This window comes from Myotis lucifugus, unplaced genomic scaffold, assembly GCF_000147115.1.
Source record: "Myotis lucifugus unplaced genomic scaffold, Myoluc2.0 scaffold_0, whole genome shotgun sequence".
NCBI lineage: Eukaryota > Metazoa > Chordata > Mammalia > Chiroptera > Vespertilionidae > Myotis > Myotis lucifugus.
The window spans coordinates 33,059,066-33,077,537 of NW_005871048.1; the positions used below are offsets into that span (position 1 = coordinate 33,059,066).

The window sequence follows — 18,472 nt, forward strand, 5'->3', positions numbered from 1 at the left end:
CTGCTAAGTCGTGACTGCTGCAGCCTTTGATTCCTTTATATCGTCCATGAAGCATGTATTCAAATATATATCAGACGATGACTTTCCAAGCTATCTGGACAGAGTCCCCTATAACTGCCGTGTGAGGATTCCAACCTCTGGAGCAGAACAGTGGTAGCCAAGACCCAACGTCTGCCCTGTGGCCTAGGGGGCCCGATAGTCACTTTCCTCCAAAGAGGAACTGTGTGCTGTGACCGGTACTCTACCTCCCAGAGTCCCATCCCACCCATTTCTCCATAATACAAACCTGGCAGAGTAGAATAGAATATATTTTGCCTATATGTTACATCACTGATTCACTCAATATGTGTTTATTGAAACAGCTCGTGTATGCCAGGTGCATGGTGAACAATGAAAACCAAGTTGCCTATCTCTATGATTTTACACATGACAAGAGAATACTTTGGATTCTCTATTATTAAGAAAATAAGTTATCCTTCCTATGTTAAGAGGAAAAACAGCAAGAGTAGGAGAGGCTCGTCCTTCAGACTAGCTAAGCTGTAGCGCCTAGATATCTACTGAGCCTTAGTAACAACGCTGGAGGCAGTGTTGATAGCTGAAGGTAAGAAAGGAAATTCTCACAACTGCCTAATAGATGTGAGAGGCAAAGGGGAACCCTTATAACCAGTGCTCTGGCAAACACCTGGACTGTTCTCTCTCTGTTCAACTAAAGGGAAAGAAAACAAGATGATGTGGGGCTTATATTTAAATATGCAGCATAACAAAAAATAGACATCCTAAAGGTATGAAGAAAAACTATAAAAATTGAAAACTGTCTACAGAAACAATAACTTACTATAATGTATATAAAGATAGTTTCTCTATGAGTTGAGCTAAATGTTGAGATGATGAGGAAGCTATCTTTAATAATAATGTACTTTAAGGAAATTTTAAAGATCAGCAGTAGAAATTGCATTTTCAAAAATAAAATATACAATATTATGGACAAAATGCGAAACTCTGAGAATGCAAAGGAGAACAGTTAAAAAATAAAAATGAGTGAGAAATATTATGATTAGGAAAAATCAGAAGAGCCGGTATTTGGGTAATTGACCTTCCATTGAGAGATGCCAAAAGAAGCAGAAGCAATATTTTAAAATATAAGACAAGAAAATCTTTTGAGCACACCTGTTTTTCCCAGAATGAGTCCACAGCTTGAATGGGCCCACTTTACCAAAAGGAATAAAAGAGATTCTCACCAAGATCTCACTCATATGTGGAATATAATGAACAACATAAACTGATGAACTAAAATAGATCCAGAAACACAGAAGCATCGAACAGACCATCCAACCTCAGGGAGAAGGCAGGTGTGTGTGTTTGTGTGTGTGTGTGTGTGTGTGTGTGTGTGTGTTTGTGGTGGGGGTGGGGGGGGGGTGAGAGATCAACCAAAGGACGGGTATGCATGCATATAAGCATAACCCATGGACACAGTCAGTAGGGGAGCTGAGGGTATGTGCTGGGGGTGGGGGTGGGAACGAGTGCGGAGAGGTCAATGGGGGAAAAAGGATTCATATGTAATTCTTTAAACAATAAAGTTTTTTTTTTAAAAAAAAGATAGATTCTAGTATCCTGGTATCTGTTGGTGATGACAATGATGAGTAGTAATAATAATTTCAAGAATAAAGAGTAAACTTTGTAACTATTAGCCAGGGTGGGAGGAGGACAAAAATGGAATATTTTATTCAAATGTTGAAAGAATTACATTCTAATAAAAAAATTAAGTATGAACTTTATATCACATGACATATGGACATAAAGTGAAAATGGTTTAGATGTAGAAGGAGGAAGGAAGGAAGGAAGGAAGGAAGGAAGGAAGGAAGGAAGGAAGGAAGGAAGGAAGGAAATAAATTTAGAAAGCCCAGAGGAAATTATAGAACTCTACCCCGTCATGGCACAGGAGGAGAGTGTAGAAACCTCCCACCTGCTGCACTGTGCTCCTTCCCCAGGCAGGTGAGCATTGGGGCGCTCTGAGTGTGAGCAGTGGGTGGCGAAGGACTAGTGAGGGGGGTGCTACAGGCTCTCACCCCCGCCCTCCTGGTCACGGGCCTCCTCCAGGCGCCTCCCCGCTTCCACTTCATCTCCGGGAGCAACGCCCCACCACACATGAGCAGGCAGCCTCCTCCTTAGCATTTGTGACTGTGACACCATTAGGACCAATTAGTATATTACCTCTTTATATACATAGATAGGAATGGTGAATATGTAGAGAAAAAAAAATGTTCAATGTTCATATACTGCCATTAGAAGTGTATCATCTTTCTGGAGACATGTGAAACAATGCATATCATTTTAAAATGGCAGGTCTTCATACCTTTAAAGGAACAGTTGCACCAATGAGCAAAGTTATGTTCATTCCAGATTTTTACTGATGAAAAAGAATTGGGAACAAATGAAAAAATATCAATTGTATACTGGTTAAGTAATACTCATATGTATATATGTATCCATAATAGAGAATATTTCACAGCCATTACAAATTATTATTATACTAGAGGCCTAGTGCACGAAATTCATGCGGGGGGGGGGGGATCAGCCCAGTCTGCACCCTCTCACAATCCAGGACCCCTCGAATATCCCTCTCACAATCTGGGACCTCTGGCTCCTAACTGCTGGCCTGCCTGCCTGATTGCCCTAACCACTCGCCTACCTACATGATCACCTCTAACTGTTCACCTGCCTGCCTGATTGCCCCTAACCACTCGCCTACCTACATGATCACCTCTAACTGTTCACCTGCCTGCCTGATTGCCCCTAACCACTCGCCTACCTACATGATCACCTCTAACTGTTCACCTGCCTGCCTGATTGCCCCTAACCACCTTTGCCTCAGCCCCCTCTGCTGCAGCATTGTCTGGAAGGACATCCCGAATGATGTCCGGAAGGTTGTTTGACTGTCCAGTCTAATTAGCAAATTATGCTTTTATTACTATAGATATAACATACAGTAAGTGAAAAAACACAAATTACAAAACTACATTATATTGTGAAATTGTTGAATGAACACATATGGGAAGAGCAAATGTCTAATATGAATATCAAGATGACAATAAGACCCTGGGTAGTAGAAGTATAGGTTATTTTATCTGGATTTCTTATATCTCTTTGCATCACCTGAAATTTCTACAATGAATGTTTATTACATTTATGTTTCTATAATGAATCTATTTTTCATATCCTTTGACCAAATAATCTTAATTCCATTAATTTATCCTATGTAAGTGAGATAGGTGACCAAATGAAAGGGCTAGTATTTTATGGAACTATTGATTTTAAAAGAAAATAAATTAAGGGTACAGGGAGAAGTAAATGTTTTACAGTAAATAAATGATTGTGGTAAGTCCTTAAAACCACTTGTTAGGACAAAAATACCTTAAAAGTAGTTTATTGATATAATTACCAGTGAAATATTATGAAAAAGAAGAATAAACTAATTAACCTACAAATATGGAGTAAAAGTGCAATCAACACCTGGTAACCAAAATTGTTCAAATGCCAAGTTCAACAAGTTTGTCTAAAAAAAAAAAATCCATGTTTATGGGGGAGTAAAAAACATTGATTATATTTGCTAGTGAGGTAGAGATTTTTAAAATATTTCTTCTTAGTATTTCTCAGTATTTTTCATATCATGTATTACTTTTACAATGAGAAATATTATTACAAAGTATGAAATATTAATAATTATTATGCTATCTCCCAATCTTAGTTAAAATATGCAGTTGAACTACATGTATACATGAACTTTGGAAAAGTTAATAGTTATGAACTGACAACAATCATGGGGAGCAGCTCAGTTGACATATGGCGCTGTTCATGTTATAATTGCAGGTAATTGTTAAGTACAGAATAATCTCAATTTTGAATTGAGGGCAGATGATGCCTGGATATTTGGAATGTCTACAATATGCCAGGTGTCCTACAAAACACACTCCTGGGTGATCACCTGGGCTTGGAAAGCTTGTTTATGACACTATACACATGTTATAATGGTTTCACATGTAAAAGCCACATTGCAAAACATCAGTAAAACTGTAAATTCCCTCTGTCCTTTGAAAGGTTATTTTATGGTGTCTTTTTTCTTTTGTAAAAGTGGTCAGAGTTTTAAAATTCCATAGGGAAAAAGCAATTGCTATAGTAAAAGTTTTAAAATATTACTGGAATTTAAAACTTTTTTAGAAAGGGAAGAATGCAAATGATGAATGTTAGAATGAGTGGATTTATCAGGCCTCATATAATATTTTAAGGTTCTGAACCCATAACCTTAGAGTTACTAAAGCATATCGGATAAGGGGTTGGAAAATAGTTCATAAAAAGTTGATGACATTAACTAGTAGGCCTGAAAATATGGACTGAAAGTATAACCAACCCCTGATAAGTAACAATATTGTTCAAATGCCAAACACAATTAATTATGTGCCTTAACATAGCTAGGATTAAATACAATTGTTTCATGTAATGTTGAGGTGAAAATTCTTTGTTTAAACCAAAATGTTACCTAAATATTTTACCCATAATTCTATTTTAAATACTATATTATCCTATTAGATTCAAAGTTATTTCTATTTAATGAGTTAATTTTGCAAATCTCCATGAAGTTATAAAATATATAATCCAAAATAATTGATACAACATAAAAGCAAAAACTAGAGCATTTTAGATGCAGCTGGCTGGCATATTTCTGTGATAAATCTCTTTGGCCTTTCTGTTCACTCTCTGCACACTTATTGATCTGTAGCACTTTTCATTTTCATCACCCTTTAGAAACAGCTCCATGAAAATCATGACTTTCCTAGTCTTCCCTATCTTCTTCCAGGGAGCCATCTGTCAGGGTGTTATGCAGATACTTGAAATGTAGCTTATCTTGACCTTTTTCAAACAAATGCTCTTAGTTATTCTACACTGTTTTTCTAAGTTAGACTCTAAAAATATGCTTTGCTAGGAAATTACAGGACGTTTTACAATAAAAAAAGTTATATTCCTACATAATCTTCTTGCAATACTCATATATCATCTGAGCTTCTCTATGTATCCTCTCATTTTTCCACACTTACAATTAAAAGAAAAAAATCACTATAATGTATAATATAATTTTCTCTTCTAATATTATTTTGGAGCCATTCCCTATTATAATGTAATCAATATTCAAGTGGGGGTGCACAATATTTTATACAATTAATTATATTATGTTTAGCTAAGCATTTTATACATGAATGGGAATTTCAAATTTTCTCTACTTTAAGTAAAAATAAAACAACTGTCTTTGTATATATCCTGAGAAGGTGACCAAAATATACTACAATCCAGAAGTTGCTCTTAGGACAATCTGGCCACCAGTTTTTCTATTTCTATATTTATGCTTCTAATAAGTTGTTTAAAAACTCATACTAGATTCTTTCCTCAGATTTATTTGCTGTTTGTTATCAAAGCCTTATATTGCTCTGACTATATTCTATATATTATTTTACACACTTAATACACATTAACTCATCAAATCCACATAAATCCTATGGACTATTATCTTCATTTTTCAGATGAAGAAATTGAGGTGCAGAGAGGTAAGGTAACCTGCCCAGGGGCAGATAGCTAGTAAGGGCAGAGCAGATTGGGAAGCAGACCACCGCTCCACTATTATGTGCTGCCTCTCACAATCACATTCCTGAAGATCAGAGACAGTTTTAACCAGTTGCCTTCCCACTAAAAATTGGTTGTTACCACCATGACACTGTGTTTCCTTGACCAGTAATATAATCCTGGCTGGAGAAACGAGAGAAAGGCCAATAGCGTTGTCTGCTATGCGACATTGTGGCACCTTTAGCCATAGGTTGATTCTTGTACATGGAACATGCTTAGGAAGTAGTTCTCTCTCAATCCAGCAAAACCTTGATTGAGGAACCGTTACTTACAAGGCGTATTTAATACAGACCCGGATAGGAAGTGCAGTGCACCAAAGCCACAAGTCTACCCGTGTGCCCGCTCAGAGCCCTAAATAACCTGCTCTACTTGAGCCAGACCTTGAGAGGTGAGGGTTTGAAACAGCAGAAGGCACTTTGTCCAACACGTTTGCAGTATAACTTTAACTCAGAAGATCTGCAAGAGCGCAGAGTGGTCCTGGGCTCGGGGTAAGCATCGGTCCAGAGGAACGGGCTTTTCTGGGATCCTCCTGCATGCTGAGCATGAGGGTGATATGTGCATGAGCCTGTCTCAGAGTGAGATCTGAATATGCCCTGTTGCAGCAACCTTATGACATGTGTGGGGTGCTGATTATTTTTATAGTGAAAAGGGGTAAACTTATTCTAAGTTTAATGTAACAAATTTTAGGACAAGATCCAGCTTGAAACAGATTGGTGACTATTTAAGTCAAGAAGTTGACTTAACTGCAAAAGAAAAAGAAAAAAAACATTTCTAAATTAAAAAAAAAAACTGGAGAAGGGGAGCAGTTACAGCAGGAGAAAACCCTATCTGTTAGAAAGAGCCAAGACATACAACTGAAAGAGAAAACATCTCCTCCCAGCAGGAAGCCCCGCTGACTCTAAGAAACGCTACAGAAAAAGAGATGCTATAAGTCTCCTCATTGCGTCATGTCAGCTAACGACTATATAGGAAGTTTAGGGAGTGAGGAATCTCACCCTGGAGGTGTTCATATTCTTGGAGGCAGTTTGAGTTCCTGTGTGTTTATAGCCTTGACGGCAAACATTGACTCAGAGCACTGTAAGAGAGACAGAGAGAGAGAGACAGAGAGAGTGTGTGTGTGAGTGTGTGTGTGTGTGTGTGTGTTTCCATTTACTGAGTGTTAGCAGCATCAAGTACACTTTGAAGACCAGCAGCTATGTCTACATGTCTCAGCACAATTAGATTTGGAATTAGGACAACAAAAGCAATCCATATTTCTAAGCTCCAACAGCTGAAGAACAGAGTGGAAATTCGTGTTAGGAAACAGGGCTGCTATCCCAGTATTGTAAAGCCAGGATTGTTTTTATCTAGGGCTTAGAGTTGCTGTAAGTTTGATGAGTGTGATGAGAAAGCTTTGAGATGCCTCAGAAATTCCTGAAATAGTCACAGAGAATGGGAAAAGATCATGGACCGAGAATCTCTATGTATGGCGGAACTTTGAATGAGAAAGACATGGATTTGACTCTGGGATCCTTCATTTACTCACTGTTTATCTTTGACTCAAATTATGTTAGACATCTATTCCCTCATCCCTAAAGTGAAGAGAATACCCCATCGTACAGGGTTGCTGAGGGGGCTCAATAAACACATACAAGAAAGCACTTAGTATAGTGTGAGGCAGTAACAGTTTCCTTCCCAGGTTACCACAGTTTTGCCACCCTGCATTGCTATTGGATGCACAAGGTTTTTAATACATGCTTGGAAAATAGCAAAAACAGAAGCACAGTATTTTGTAGTTTTTGTTAAACTTTCTAACGTATTTTAATAAATCATTAAAGCTCAATGTGAGCCTTGTGTTTTTAATTAAAGAATGTTTTAAAAAGCAAATAAAAGTTTATATGAATTTTTAGGAAAATGTTTCTAGGCTGTGAAACATTGGGAACTCTGTTTATATTTTTATTTGATGAGCATCTATGTCATTAAATATGCTCTCTTCAATGCGTTCTCCTAGACCTCTCTTCTCATTCATGACCTGTATCTGACCCATGACTGTCTATTTGTGGCTATGAACATCTCAGGATGGAGAATCTGAAATAGAAACAAAAGGACATAGTGGTTGAAAGCGACCAAGGTCACACATGGGATCATGACAGTTAAAGATGATAAGATCAAGGATGTAACAGGGCACTTAGTCATAGGAAGTAGGAGGAAGTAGGTGGCTATTGTAAGAGGAGAAAGGAAGTCATAGATCAAGAAATATTAAGGAACAAAAAGTAAAGGTCTTATAAGAATTGTCCACATGGAAACAAATTGTTCCTTTTTTATTTAATGAGCATCACATGATGTAAGAAAAGATGCATGAATTAGGAAATGAAGAGGGAGAATGCTAAATTATTCAATGTTATGTATCCTTTGATAAAAATCATCCCTATCTTTTGTATTTCAGTTTGATGAATTTAATGCTTACTAAACCACCATAGGTGTTTAATTATACATATTTGTCCTTTAAGTATATATTTTACAGTAACAAACACATCATAAACACAGATTCCACAAGTCATGAATGTATATTTTAATCACCCTTCATCTTTGAATAATACTTGACTTTCTCCTCAATATTTTCAGGATTGTAGTTTTCTGAAAGAGGATTTTCATTAGACAATGATTACTATTAATTTGTTATATATTAATGAACTGATGAACTGATTAAAATTCATGGAAACAGGATTGACTTTTTATTTAATGTTTAATTTTGAAACATCTAAGACAATTTTTGTTTCTGATGTGTACATAACAACTTTATTATTATGAATTTACCAGTAAAGTCAGGAAATTGAATTATAATACAATTTCTGGGAGATAATGGCCAGTCTCAAGAAGGTCAAGCTTGCCAGTTCGGAACTGTCTCAGTTACACAAAACTGCACAGCTGGATGAATCAGTTTAATATAAAATTGATTGTTACACTGAAATGACCATCTTTTTAAAATGGTCAAAGTGGTTGTTCAAGTTTTAAACTGTTTACCCCAGTGGCAAAATCCAAATTATAAGCCATTAATAAACGTAGTCATTAGTTTCAAATTATATATAATCAATGGAATTTCGCCTTTAGCATATATGTTTTTTAATCTCCTGAGTTCAAGAGACTTGCAAATGTAAAATGGACTCTATTGTGGCATTTAAATTATGTCTTTTTCTTTTTTTAGGTAGATCTTCTTGTCCCTACCAAAGTGACTGGCATCATTACACAAGGAGCTAAAGATTTTGGTCATGTACAGTTCGTAGGCTCCTACAAACTAGCTTACAGCAACGATGGAGAGCACTGGACTGTATACCAGGATGAAAAACAAAGAAAAGATAAGGTAAGTCATCCATGTGGTTTATAATATGCTGAGGTGGAGGATCAAATTGTATCCAAGTTTGATTGAATGAACTGCTTATATATGTAATGAAAATAATGGCCACATGCATTGAAAAATGTATGTTAGATAAAAAGCTTTAAAGAATAGCACTGTAAAGGAGTTTATAGTCAAATATGATAATGGTGCAACCTGTAGAAAAACAAATTGCTTTACTAATAACAATTTCTGTATTATCAATTACCTAATATCCAACTAAGTAAGATTCAGCTTATATTTTATAAACATAATAGAAACTTAACTAATTTATCGTAAAGCACATGTAAATAATGTTCCATCACATGATGCTATTATTTTCATTATTAAACTACATTACTGGTATTAGAAAAATGTTCTTTGAAGAAAAATATTTCAAACATTAACTAAAATATTTTTAAATGTGTTTTATTGATTATGTTGACAATTAGGAATTTTAGAAATACACAAATTTCAACTCTTGTACTAGTTCATCAAAATTAAAATATAGGACATTCCTCTGCTCAACTTCCTAAATTGAGTTTTGATTCATATATTTGTTTAATTTTTGACCTGTATAATTTATTTTAATATTACAATAACAGATACATATTAATGCACCATACAATTCTATCCCATATAATTTCTAATTGTTTTTCTAAAAGTTGTTAACCATTTTGAACAACTTTTTCTGGTATCTACTGGTCTGGATTTTTATGGAACCTGGAGAATGGACATGCTCTGGGGTAATATCAATAATTAGTTGAGTCAAATATTAAAATATGGCCTCAGCTGAACTAATGAAATTGAAATTAATTCATTGCTTGGAGTCTTTTTGCAAATAACTCTAGCTTTCTGAGAACATCAACAGAAACAAAATATCTTTGTTTAAGGATCTGGGTGAACATATAAAACAATTTTATGCACATTAAGTATTTCTGAGTTAATAATGATTTTTTTCATTTTATATAATAGCTCTTCCTGCTATTGTGTTATTAGCCAATAGAGAGTTGAGAATATCTTTTTTCTTCAAGTATTCTGGCAGAAAATTTATAAATTTTTCTAGAAATTCTAATCCTGCAATGGCTATTTAAGCGAGTCAACAGAGTCTGAATTCAGTTCACACAAAATTTGTTTTAGAGGACCATCTTTTAGTTTAGGTAGGAAAGCCACATCTATTTACCTTTTAACATCTTAGAGCAAACTCACTTAGCTTCTTGATACATTCATTGAATATCTCAGAACACACACATTTTACCATCTAAGAAACTGTTGTATCTTGCAATGTCACAATTTAATTGGCAACACTTATTATTTTCTAGAACATAAAATAATGCCATGTTTTATAATTAGTGGTATCTTAGATTGAATTAATATTGGGTATTTTGTAAAACTCTGTTCAAATTTATTTTTGAGCTGTAGACAAATATCTGCCATCATTTATTGCAAGTAATGATTTCATTTCCTGTCTTTCACATTTTACAGTAGGCAGTCTGATGCATAGAATATATTTACATTCCATAAGGTGAAGATTTATAAACTTCATAAATTATATGACTCTTGAAATTAATTTTAAAGTAGATAAGTATTTTCATCCATAACCCATGTCTGAAAAGTACATTTATAATAAGTAGAAAGCACATTTATAATAGTGAAATCATTATATAGGATGATTTGGGAAGAGGTGTAAAGAAAAATATTGTGAAACCACTGTAGTGGTGAAATACTTCTTTGTCTGCCTTCACATTAAGCATGTGATTTAATGATTATATGTGAATAATTTAAAACTTTTTCCTTAATAGACTAGAAAATTTCATATTAACACATTTTACTTAATTATCTTAGTCTGAAATGTTGGCCAAGTTACTTGATAGTGTTGTTCAGGTGTTCCAGATCTTTACTGATTTTTTATCTACTTATACTCTCAATTACGGAGAGAACAATGTGAAAATCTCCAACTATAATTGAGAATGTCTCCTTGCAGTTATAGCAGTGTTTGCTTGATGTATTTTGAAGCTCTGTTAAAAGATGCATGAATGGTTAGAATTGTAATGTTCTCTTGCTCAAATAACTCCTTTATCATTAGAAAATGACCTTCTTTATCTGGATAATATGTTTTACTCTGAAATCTACTTTATGGGTATTGATAGAGGTACTTCAGCTTTCTTTTGATTAGTAATATGTTGGAATATATTTTTCCCATCCTTTTACTTTTTAGCCTAATTGTACATTGTATTGGAAATGCATTTCTACTGCACAGCATATACCTGGGTCTCCTTTTTTAAATCCAACTATCTCTGCTTTTTACTGGGTATTTAAATTTGAAATGAGTATTGATGTAACTGGGTTCACATCTGTCATCTTACTGTTTATTTTTTACTTGTCACCTGTTTTCTTCATTTCTTTCTATTTTCCTACCTTCTTTGGATTAATTGAATGTTTAATGTTTTCTTTGTCAACTTATTTTCTATAACTTTTTTTTCTTTTAGTGATTATATGCATTTTAAACGTATCAATCCTACCTTCAAATTAATATAGAGCCTCAGAAACTTACCTCCATAAGCATAAGTAAAATAGATTATAACTTTAAGTTCATGTACTTAGGAGCTGCATTTATTATAAGACTTGATTTTGATTTTGACATTTCCAAAATAAGTCTTATTTTAAAAAATAAATAGGCTCCCATTAGGCAAGTTAGAAAATTATGAGTGTATATTGACACAGTCGGTGGAAAGGGTGTAAGCCAGAATTCTCATATGAGACAATGTTACAGTGTCATCTATCCAATGTCAAAATTTATGAAAAATTAAACCTCTTCAATATTATAAACAGGACAATTAGCTAAACTCAGCTAATGTAACTTGTAGTTTTGAAATCAAATTTCGCCAATTTGTTTATAATATTATAATTCAATATAATGAAGAAAAGACTTAGATAAGTTTACTATGTATTACTGACAAAACTAACACCAATCCTATATAATAAAGAGGTAATATGCAAATTGACCCTCACAACCTCATGTCACAAGATGGCCTGCAGGGAAGGGCAGTTAAGGAGGACCAGGTGTGCAGGGAAGGGCAGTTGGGGGTGATTGGGCTGGCAGGGGAAGGGCAGTTGGGGGAAATCGGGCCAGCAGGAGAGCAGTTAGATGTTAATTATGCCGGCAGGGGAGTAGTTAGGTGTCAATCAGGCCGGCAGAGGAGCGGTTAGGGGGCTATCAGGCTGGCAGGCAGAGTGGTTAGGGACAATCAGGCAGCCAGGAAGGCGAGTGGTTAGGAGCCAGCAGTCCTGGATTATGAGAGGGATATCTGACTGTCAGACACCCCCCAAGGGGTCCCAGATTGGAGAGAGTGCAGGCTGGGCTGAGGGACACCCTCCCCGCCCCCAGTGCATGAATTTTGTGCACCAGGCCTCTACTAAACTATAAAAAAGAATGCAGCATTTACTATTATAATAAAGAAATACATTATGCATAAGAAGAAACTTCAGGAAATAAACAGCTCCATTCCAACAGAGAAGGGACTTTTATAAAATAAATGAGAAAATGTATTGCATAAGTTTTTTGAACATTTGTGAATATATGTATTTATCTTTTATATATCAAAATTACTATTTTGCTTTCTTATTTTCATTACTATTATTACTAGGTATCTGTACTAATAAAAGGGTAATATGGTAATTAGACTGGATAGACTGGACATCTTCCAGACGTCCTTCTGGATGTCCTTCTGGACAAAGCCTCAGTGGCTGCGAGGGCAGAGGGCTGGCGGCACAGGAAAGGTGGCAGTGCAGGAGAGGCAGTGGCATGGGTTGGTCCAGCGCCACGGCCCCTTCCACAGAGGCAGCGGCACGGGCCCGGTCCCAGTGTCACGCTTCTGCAGAGGCTGGACGGGATGCGACTTGCTGTGCCTCAACCTCCCACAGTCCTTCCCCCAGCTGGTCTGGCCCCAGATTGTCCCCCCACCCAGCAGTGGGCAGGGGGTGGGCCAGTGCTAAGAAGCCAGGACTGAGGGCCGGGAGGTCCAAGGGCCAGCAGCTGTGGCAGCCAGCAGTGGCAACAGCAGTGGGGATATGGGGGCGGTGACTTCCCCTGATCGGCTCTGTCGCCTCCTGCCTGAGGGAGGCCAGACTGCAGCTTTGGCCTATGGGGAGCAGGCCTAAGCCATCAGTAGGACATCCCCTGAGGGCTCCCAGACTATGAGAAGGGGCATACCGAGCTGAGGGACCCCTCCAGTGCATGAATTTTTGTGCACCGGGTCTCTAGTTTACTTATAATTTCATATATCCTTTATAGATGTGCTCATCTTCTTTAGAGAGGCCCTACACAACTTAGCAATTAATTTTTCTAAACTTCAACAAGCCAACTTCTGTTGACTCTTAGTATTATTTATGTCTTGTTTTCCATGGTTACTTTCCATAAGGGAAAAATGTCCTTATTCTTTACAAGTGCAAATTTAACTACAAGCTTTTGTCCTAATAAATATAATAAGTGAACTGAATGTTTCAGGGAAAAATACGTGCCTGTGAAATGTTTTATTGATGCACATTTCAAAAGGAAATATTTACAGAGTATTCTAATTCCTTTATTTGTGCCTTTCTGTTTGTTGTTTTAGACTTCTGGCTCTAATATATTTTTGGAGTTTGTGTATGGAATCTAATGTAGATCCAGAAATAAGATTTATTATTTCAGCAAAACAATATTAACATAATAGCAATATTTTAGATTTACTGTAAGTGACGTAAATTAACTTTTTAAAATGTATGCATGAATGCCTTTTCTGTTTTTCATTAGTCATAGCTGACTCCCAAGCCTCAGGAAAGCAATGCTGAGGAAAATTATATATGTGCATAGGAGTGTCTAAATATATGTATGAATACATATGTGTGTGTGTGTGTGTGTGTGTTTGCACACCAATAGTCAATTGAAAAAAAATAGATGCTTTGTTCTTTTCATTTAGATGTCAGCTTTTCACTACCCTCTCAGAGCATTTATAAAAATTATAGTTAACTTCAGTAGTCTATATTTTTACAAAATTTCACATTAAACCTTTTATAATTGAGCATGTGATAACAGTCTCACCACAGTCCCTTCATTCTTACATTTTCTAGTTTACAAGATGTATTTTCTAACATTTAACCAACATTTATATTTCTCTACAACATGGATTCAGATACATTTTTTTATTTGAAAGTCAAATGTTCCTTTGCTCTCATGAAAGTGACATTTGTTTTATACTTTTGGAGCTGTTTTTTTTTTTACTGCAGTTAGCAGGAAAATTGCAAAATTTCACAGACACTTTCAGATTTAATTTTTAAGGTTATAAGCCAAAGTAAAAATAATAATAAATTTCAGGAAGAGTACTTATATGGAAACATTACAAATTAAATGGATTTTTCATCCAGTATATTAGTCATAATATCATAGTGTTTAAATAAACCTGAACTCACACTTTGGGAGCTTCCATCTTTGGGGGGAAAATGAAGCTTCTAATATCTTATTTTGTCTCTCTCCCTGAAAAATTATCCAGGATTTTTAAAAGCATAAGTCAAAAACATTGCAGCTTTACTCTGGATTCTCTATAAGAGAAAATCCAAAACCCCATTTCCAATAAGATTTTGTTGGACCTTAAAGATTAATGACACATATTCATCAAGTACAGTCTACAGTACTTTAGTGAACTCTCTAATTCAGTTGTTACCAAAAGCATCTGATCATAACACTCATGTGAGAGATTGTGAAGAAATAAAGATTTCTGGGCCCTGCCTCTGCTCTGGGGATGAGCTAGGAATCTAAATGTTTACAGAGGCCCCAGCTAATGTGAATAATAAGCAAGTGAGAAAGAATACTCTAATTGTCTCCCAAGTCAAAAGTAAGTTTTTGAAACTAAGTGTTAATTTAGAATTTTTACAAGTCAAAATGGAATATAATCTAATTCATTAGGACTTTGGTTGACTTCTAATTTGCCAATAGAAGTCAGTATGAATCAATGTCTCCAAAGTTTAGATTTTAATAAGCTTGTCAATTATCTTATGAACACTAGAAGGTAAACACGTATTAGTTTTCAACAAATTTTAAATTTTAATAATAGATTTAACTAGTTAGGAACACAGATTATCCATTCACTCATGTGTCCAGTAGGCATTTATTGTCTACTCTATGCAGATGTATGGGGAAAAGGATCTCAGCATGACACTGTGGCTCCAAGAACTCCCAATCTAATGAGGAGCTCAAGACAGGTGCAAGAACTTTGTTTTCAAGTCAGCTCATTTTGAAGAATCAATACATAACCTACCCAGTATACTATCTGATAAGACAACTCTAGGAAAGAAGTAGAGCATAGGTGATGTCCATTTCATAAAAGTCCATGACTCTCCAATGGGAAAATAGATTTCCTGGTCCTTGGAGACTTCCTTTGTTTTCTCAACATTAATGTGAAAAACAAGCAGCAAGTCACAATTCTCATTAATAAAGCTTCCATAATGTGTATTGGAGGATATATTCAAATTTGACAGTAACTACAAGGCATCCTTCCTTTCTGCTGAAGCTGGCACCCTCCATTAGCTGAAATTAAATTTGAATATTTAAAGCCTGGAAAGTCCAGCTCATCAGTGAGGCAGACTGAAGGAGACATGGGTCCAGTAGTCAATAGCCATGCTCTTCTTTTGAAGTTCGACCTGACTCAGAAATTTAAAACCTGAAGAAACCCTTTGGAGGGAAACAGATGGAATCTTCCGTGGCAACCACTGAGGAGGATGCCAGCAGGAGGAAAATGAAAGGGGTGAATTGGCCTTGCAAGGTGGAGCAGCCCCCAGTTTTTGAGCAGCAGGAGCAAAGAGAGATTCTCTTCGTCTCGCATGGAGATCATGAGTTTCATGCACTCAGAGCTCTGTTACTGCTTTACATAAGGCAGGGAAGGAGGGAAAGTAGCTGCTTTTCTGAAAGCAATTTTCAATAACTACTTGACTACACAAAACACTCAACTTCAAAAATAGCAAGTGAGCTGTGCCCTTACATGATGGAGATTTATATGTAGCCACAGTAGAGTGCTTACTGAGGTATTTGGTGAGTGAATTAATTAGAACTAAGTTAAAAAGATGAGGATATAGTTTGTTTTCTAAAAATAAGGACAGTCTTATTTAAATAACCACCATCTGGTATCACGGTTATTTAGAATTTTATCTGCTTTTTTCCTTGTTGTAATTCAATATTATGGGACCTGACTAGGATATGGCTGGTGTGAAGAATGCAAAATTGCCTATAGTTACATAAAAGTGGTGGTATTTTCAAACTTCAGATATTACCTGGGAAGGTTGCTATTTTGACATAATGTAAAGTTTAATGATGAGCTCACCCTTTTTAATTTTAAATTGTAGGGTGGGGCAAAAGTAGGTTTATAATTGTTTGTAGGGAAAATAATACAATAACTAATAAATAATAACATAAGAATAAACTCTGTTTTTCATATACTCACAACTGTAAATCTGCTCAGGAGTAGAGAGAGGGAGATAATAATAGTTAATGTCCTGATTCCACTTTTAGTGCCATAAAAACTACATAGAATTAAAGATTTAAAAAATGGTGTTCTTTAAGACTGAATGGAGGTCTGCTAACTGATGCAGAGACAAAATATTTATGAAACAATGTAAATAAAGAGGTTCAGTTATTTTCATAATATATATAGTATACCAATTACAAAACTCAAGGAAGTCCTATAAGTCCTCATTTAGCATTTGTAATTCATGCTCTTGCCAAAAATAGAATGGGATCTCTGTAAATTTTGCCAAGGTCTCTGAGCAAGAAGGCCACAATCTCAGGAAATATTCCAGTATAGAATTGATATAGCAAAGTGAAAGTTGTTTGCAGTTCTAGATCTGCCTGCTGGATTGGGAAAGGATAAGCACATTGAACAAATTTAAATTTGCAAAGTAGCCTATTGTCACCAGTGAGCAGAGTGACAGTTGTGAAGGTGCACAGAGAACAACATGATGGAGACTCTTCTCAGAATCAGTTGTGAAGTGGGGGCTTGGGGTCAGAAACAGGCAAAAAACTGGGTGCAACTTCAGAGGCAAATAGACAGGACTGTCTTTCCATTTTCATGTTTACATGAATACAGGTGTCCTGCCTACCTAAAGATGTCTGTTCCTGAACCTAGCATAAAGAAGGATTTAGGAGCAGGAGAGGAAGAGAGGAACGGGAAGCGTGTTTATGGGTTGGAGAGAGTTAGTAACTTAAATAATTACAATTCAAGAATCAAGTAACTAGCTACATGGTAGAAATAAAAGGTAACCTAAAGTGACAGACTAGCTATAGGAACAATCAAAGGCCATTGTATGTTAAGGAGCTCATTAATTTTAAGAAGTCACTTGGTTTATTTGGAGACAATAGAAAACTAGTTGTCTTTCTTCAAGGATTGATTTAAAGTTGCAAAGAAGATTTTTTGTTTGTTATTTTATAGTCTATAATATTAAAGATTAGCAATGTGAAATATATGGTTAATTTTGGCTAGTGAAGCCTTTACATTTCTTAGGTGGTATTTGTATTCTTTTAATCTTCTTTATTTAAAACAAAATTAAAGTGCTTGTTTTAGGACACACCATCAGGTAGTAGAAAAAAACACAAGTAAATATCAAGCACAAAATCCATAAAACTCAATAATTTGGGGGTTGATTGTGCTTATGACTCATATTTAGTGACAGACAACATCCCAGCACAGATGCTATGAAACATCATTCTCAATAAGTTTATGGAGAAAGAGGAAAACAATGTAGGAAATACAATGAGTAATGAATATGTGTTTCTTCTTTGTGTTATTTTATGTCCTAAAATCCCAGAACACCTTTATTTTCAAAAAATATGATAAACTACCTAAAATGTGAAAACATGTAGTTTTTGTAAGTTAACAGATGTTCTGCATGAATGAAAAAAAGATGTGCGAAAAACACAAGAAATGTGTATATAATAGTGTTATTAAAGTAAAATGTTTATAAATAAAAAATAACATTTTTATTATTATACTAGAGGCCTGGTGCATAAAATTCATGAATGGGGGGAGGGGGTCCCTCAGCCTGGCCTGCACCATCTCCAATCCGGGACCCCTCAGGGGATGTCCTGCTGCCCTGTGGCAGGGGGCCTAAACGGGCAGTCGGACATCCCTCTCACAATCCCAGACCGCTGGCTCCTAACTGCTTGCCTGCCTGCCTGATCTCCTCTAACCACTCTACCTGCCTGCCTGATCACTCCTTACTGCCTCTGCTTGCTGGCCTAATTGCCCCCTAACTGCCCCCCTGCCGGCCTGGCTGCCCCCTAACTGCCCCCGTCCTGGCCTGGTCACCTCCTAACTGTCTGAAAGGAAGTCAGATGTCAGGAAGATGTCCGATTAACCCAGTTTAATAAGCATATTACCCTTTTATTAGTATAGATGCTTTGGGGCCTTGATTTCCCAATGCTTA

At 36.1% G+C, this 18,472-nt stretch overlaps 1 protein-coding gene across 2 annotated transcripts in view; it reads left to right on the forward strand.

Moving 5' to 3' along the window:
- EDIL3 (EGF like repeats and discoidin domains 3) overlaps positions 1 to 18,472 on the forward strand; it is a 396,406-nt gene that overhangs the window by 364,808 nt on the left and 13,126 nt on the right. For both annotated transcript variants that reach the window (XM_006081235.3, XM_023750152.1), the window contains one exon: positions 8,855 to 9,010. In XM_006081235.3, the coding sequence (XP_006081297.1) occupies positions 8,855 to 9,010 (156 nt within the window). The remainder of the gene's footprint in view (positions 1 to 8,854; positions 9,011 to 18,472) is intronic.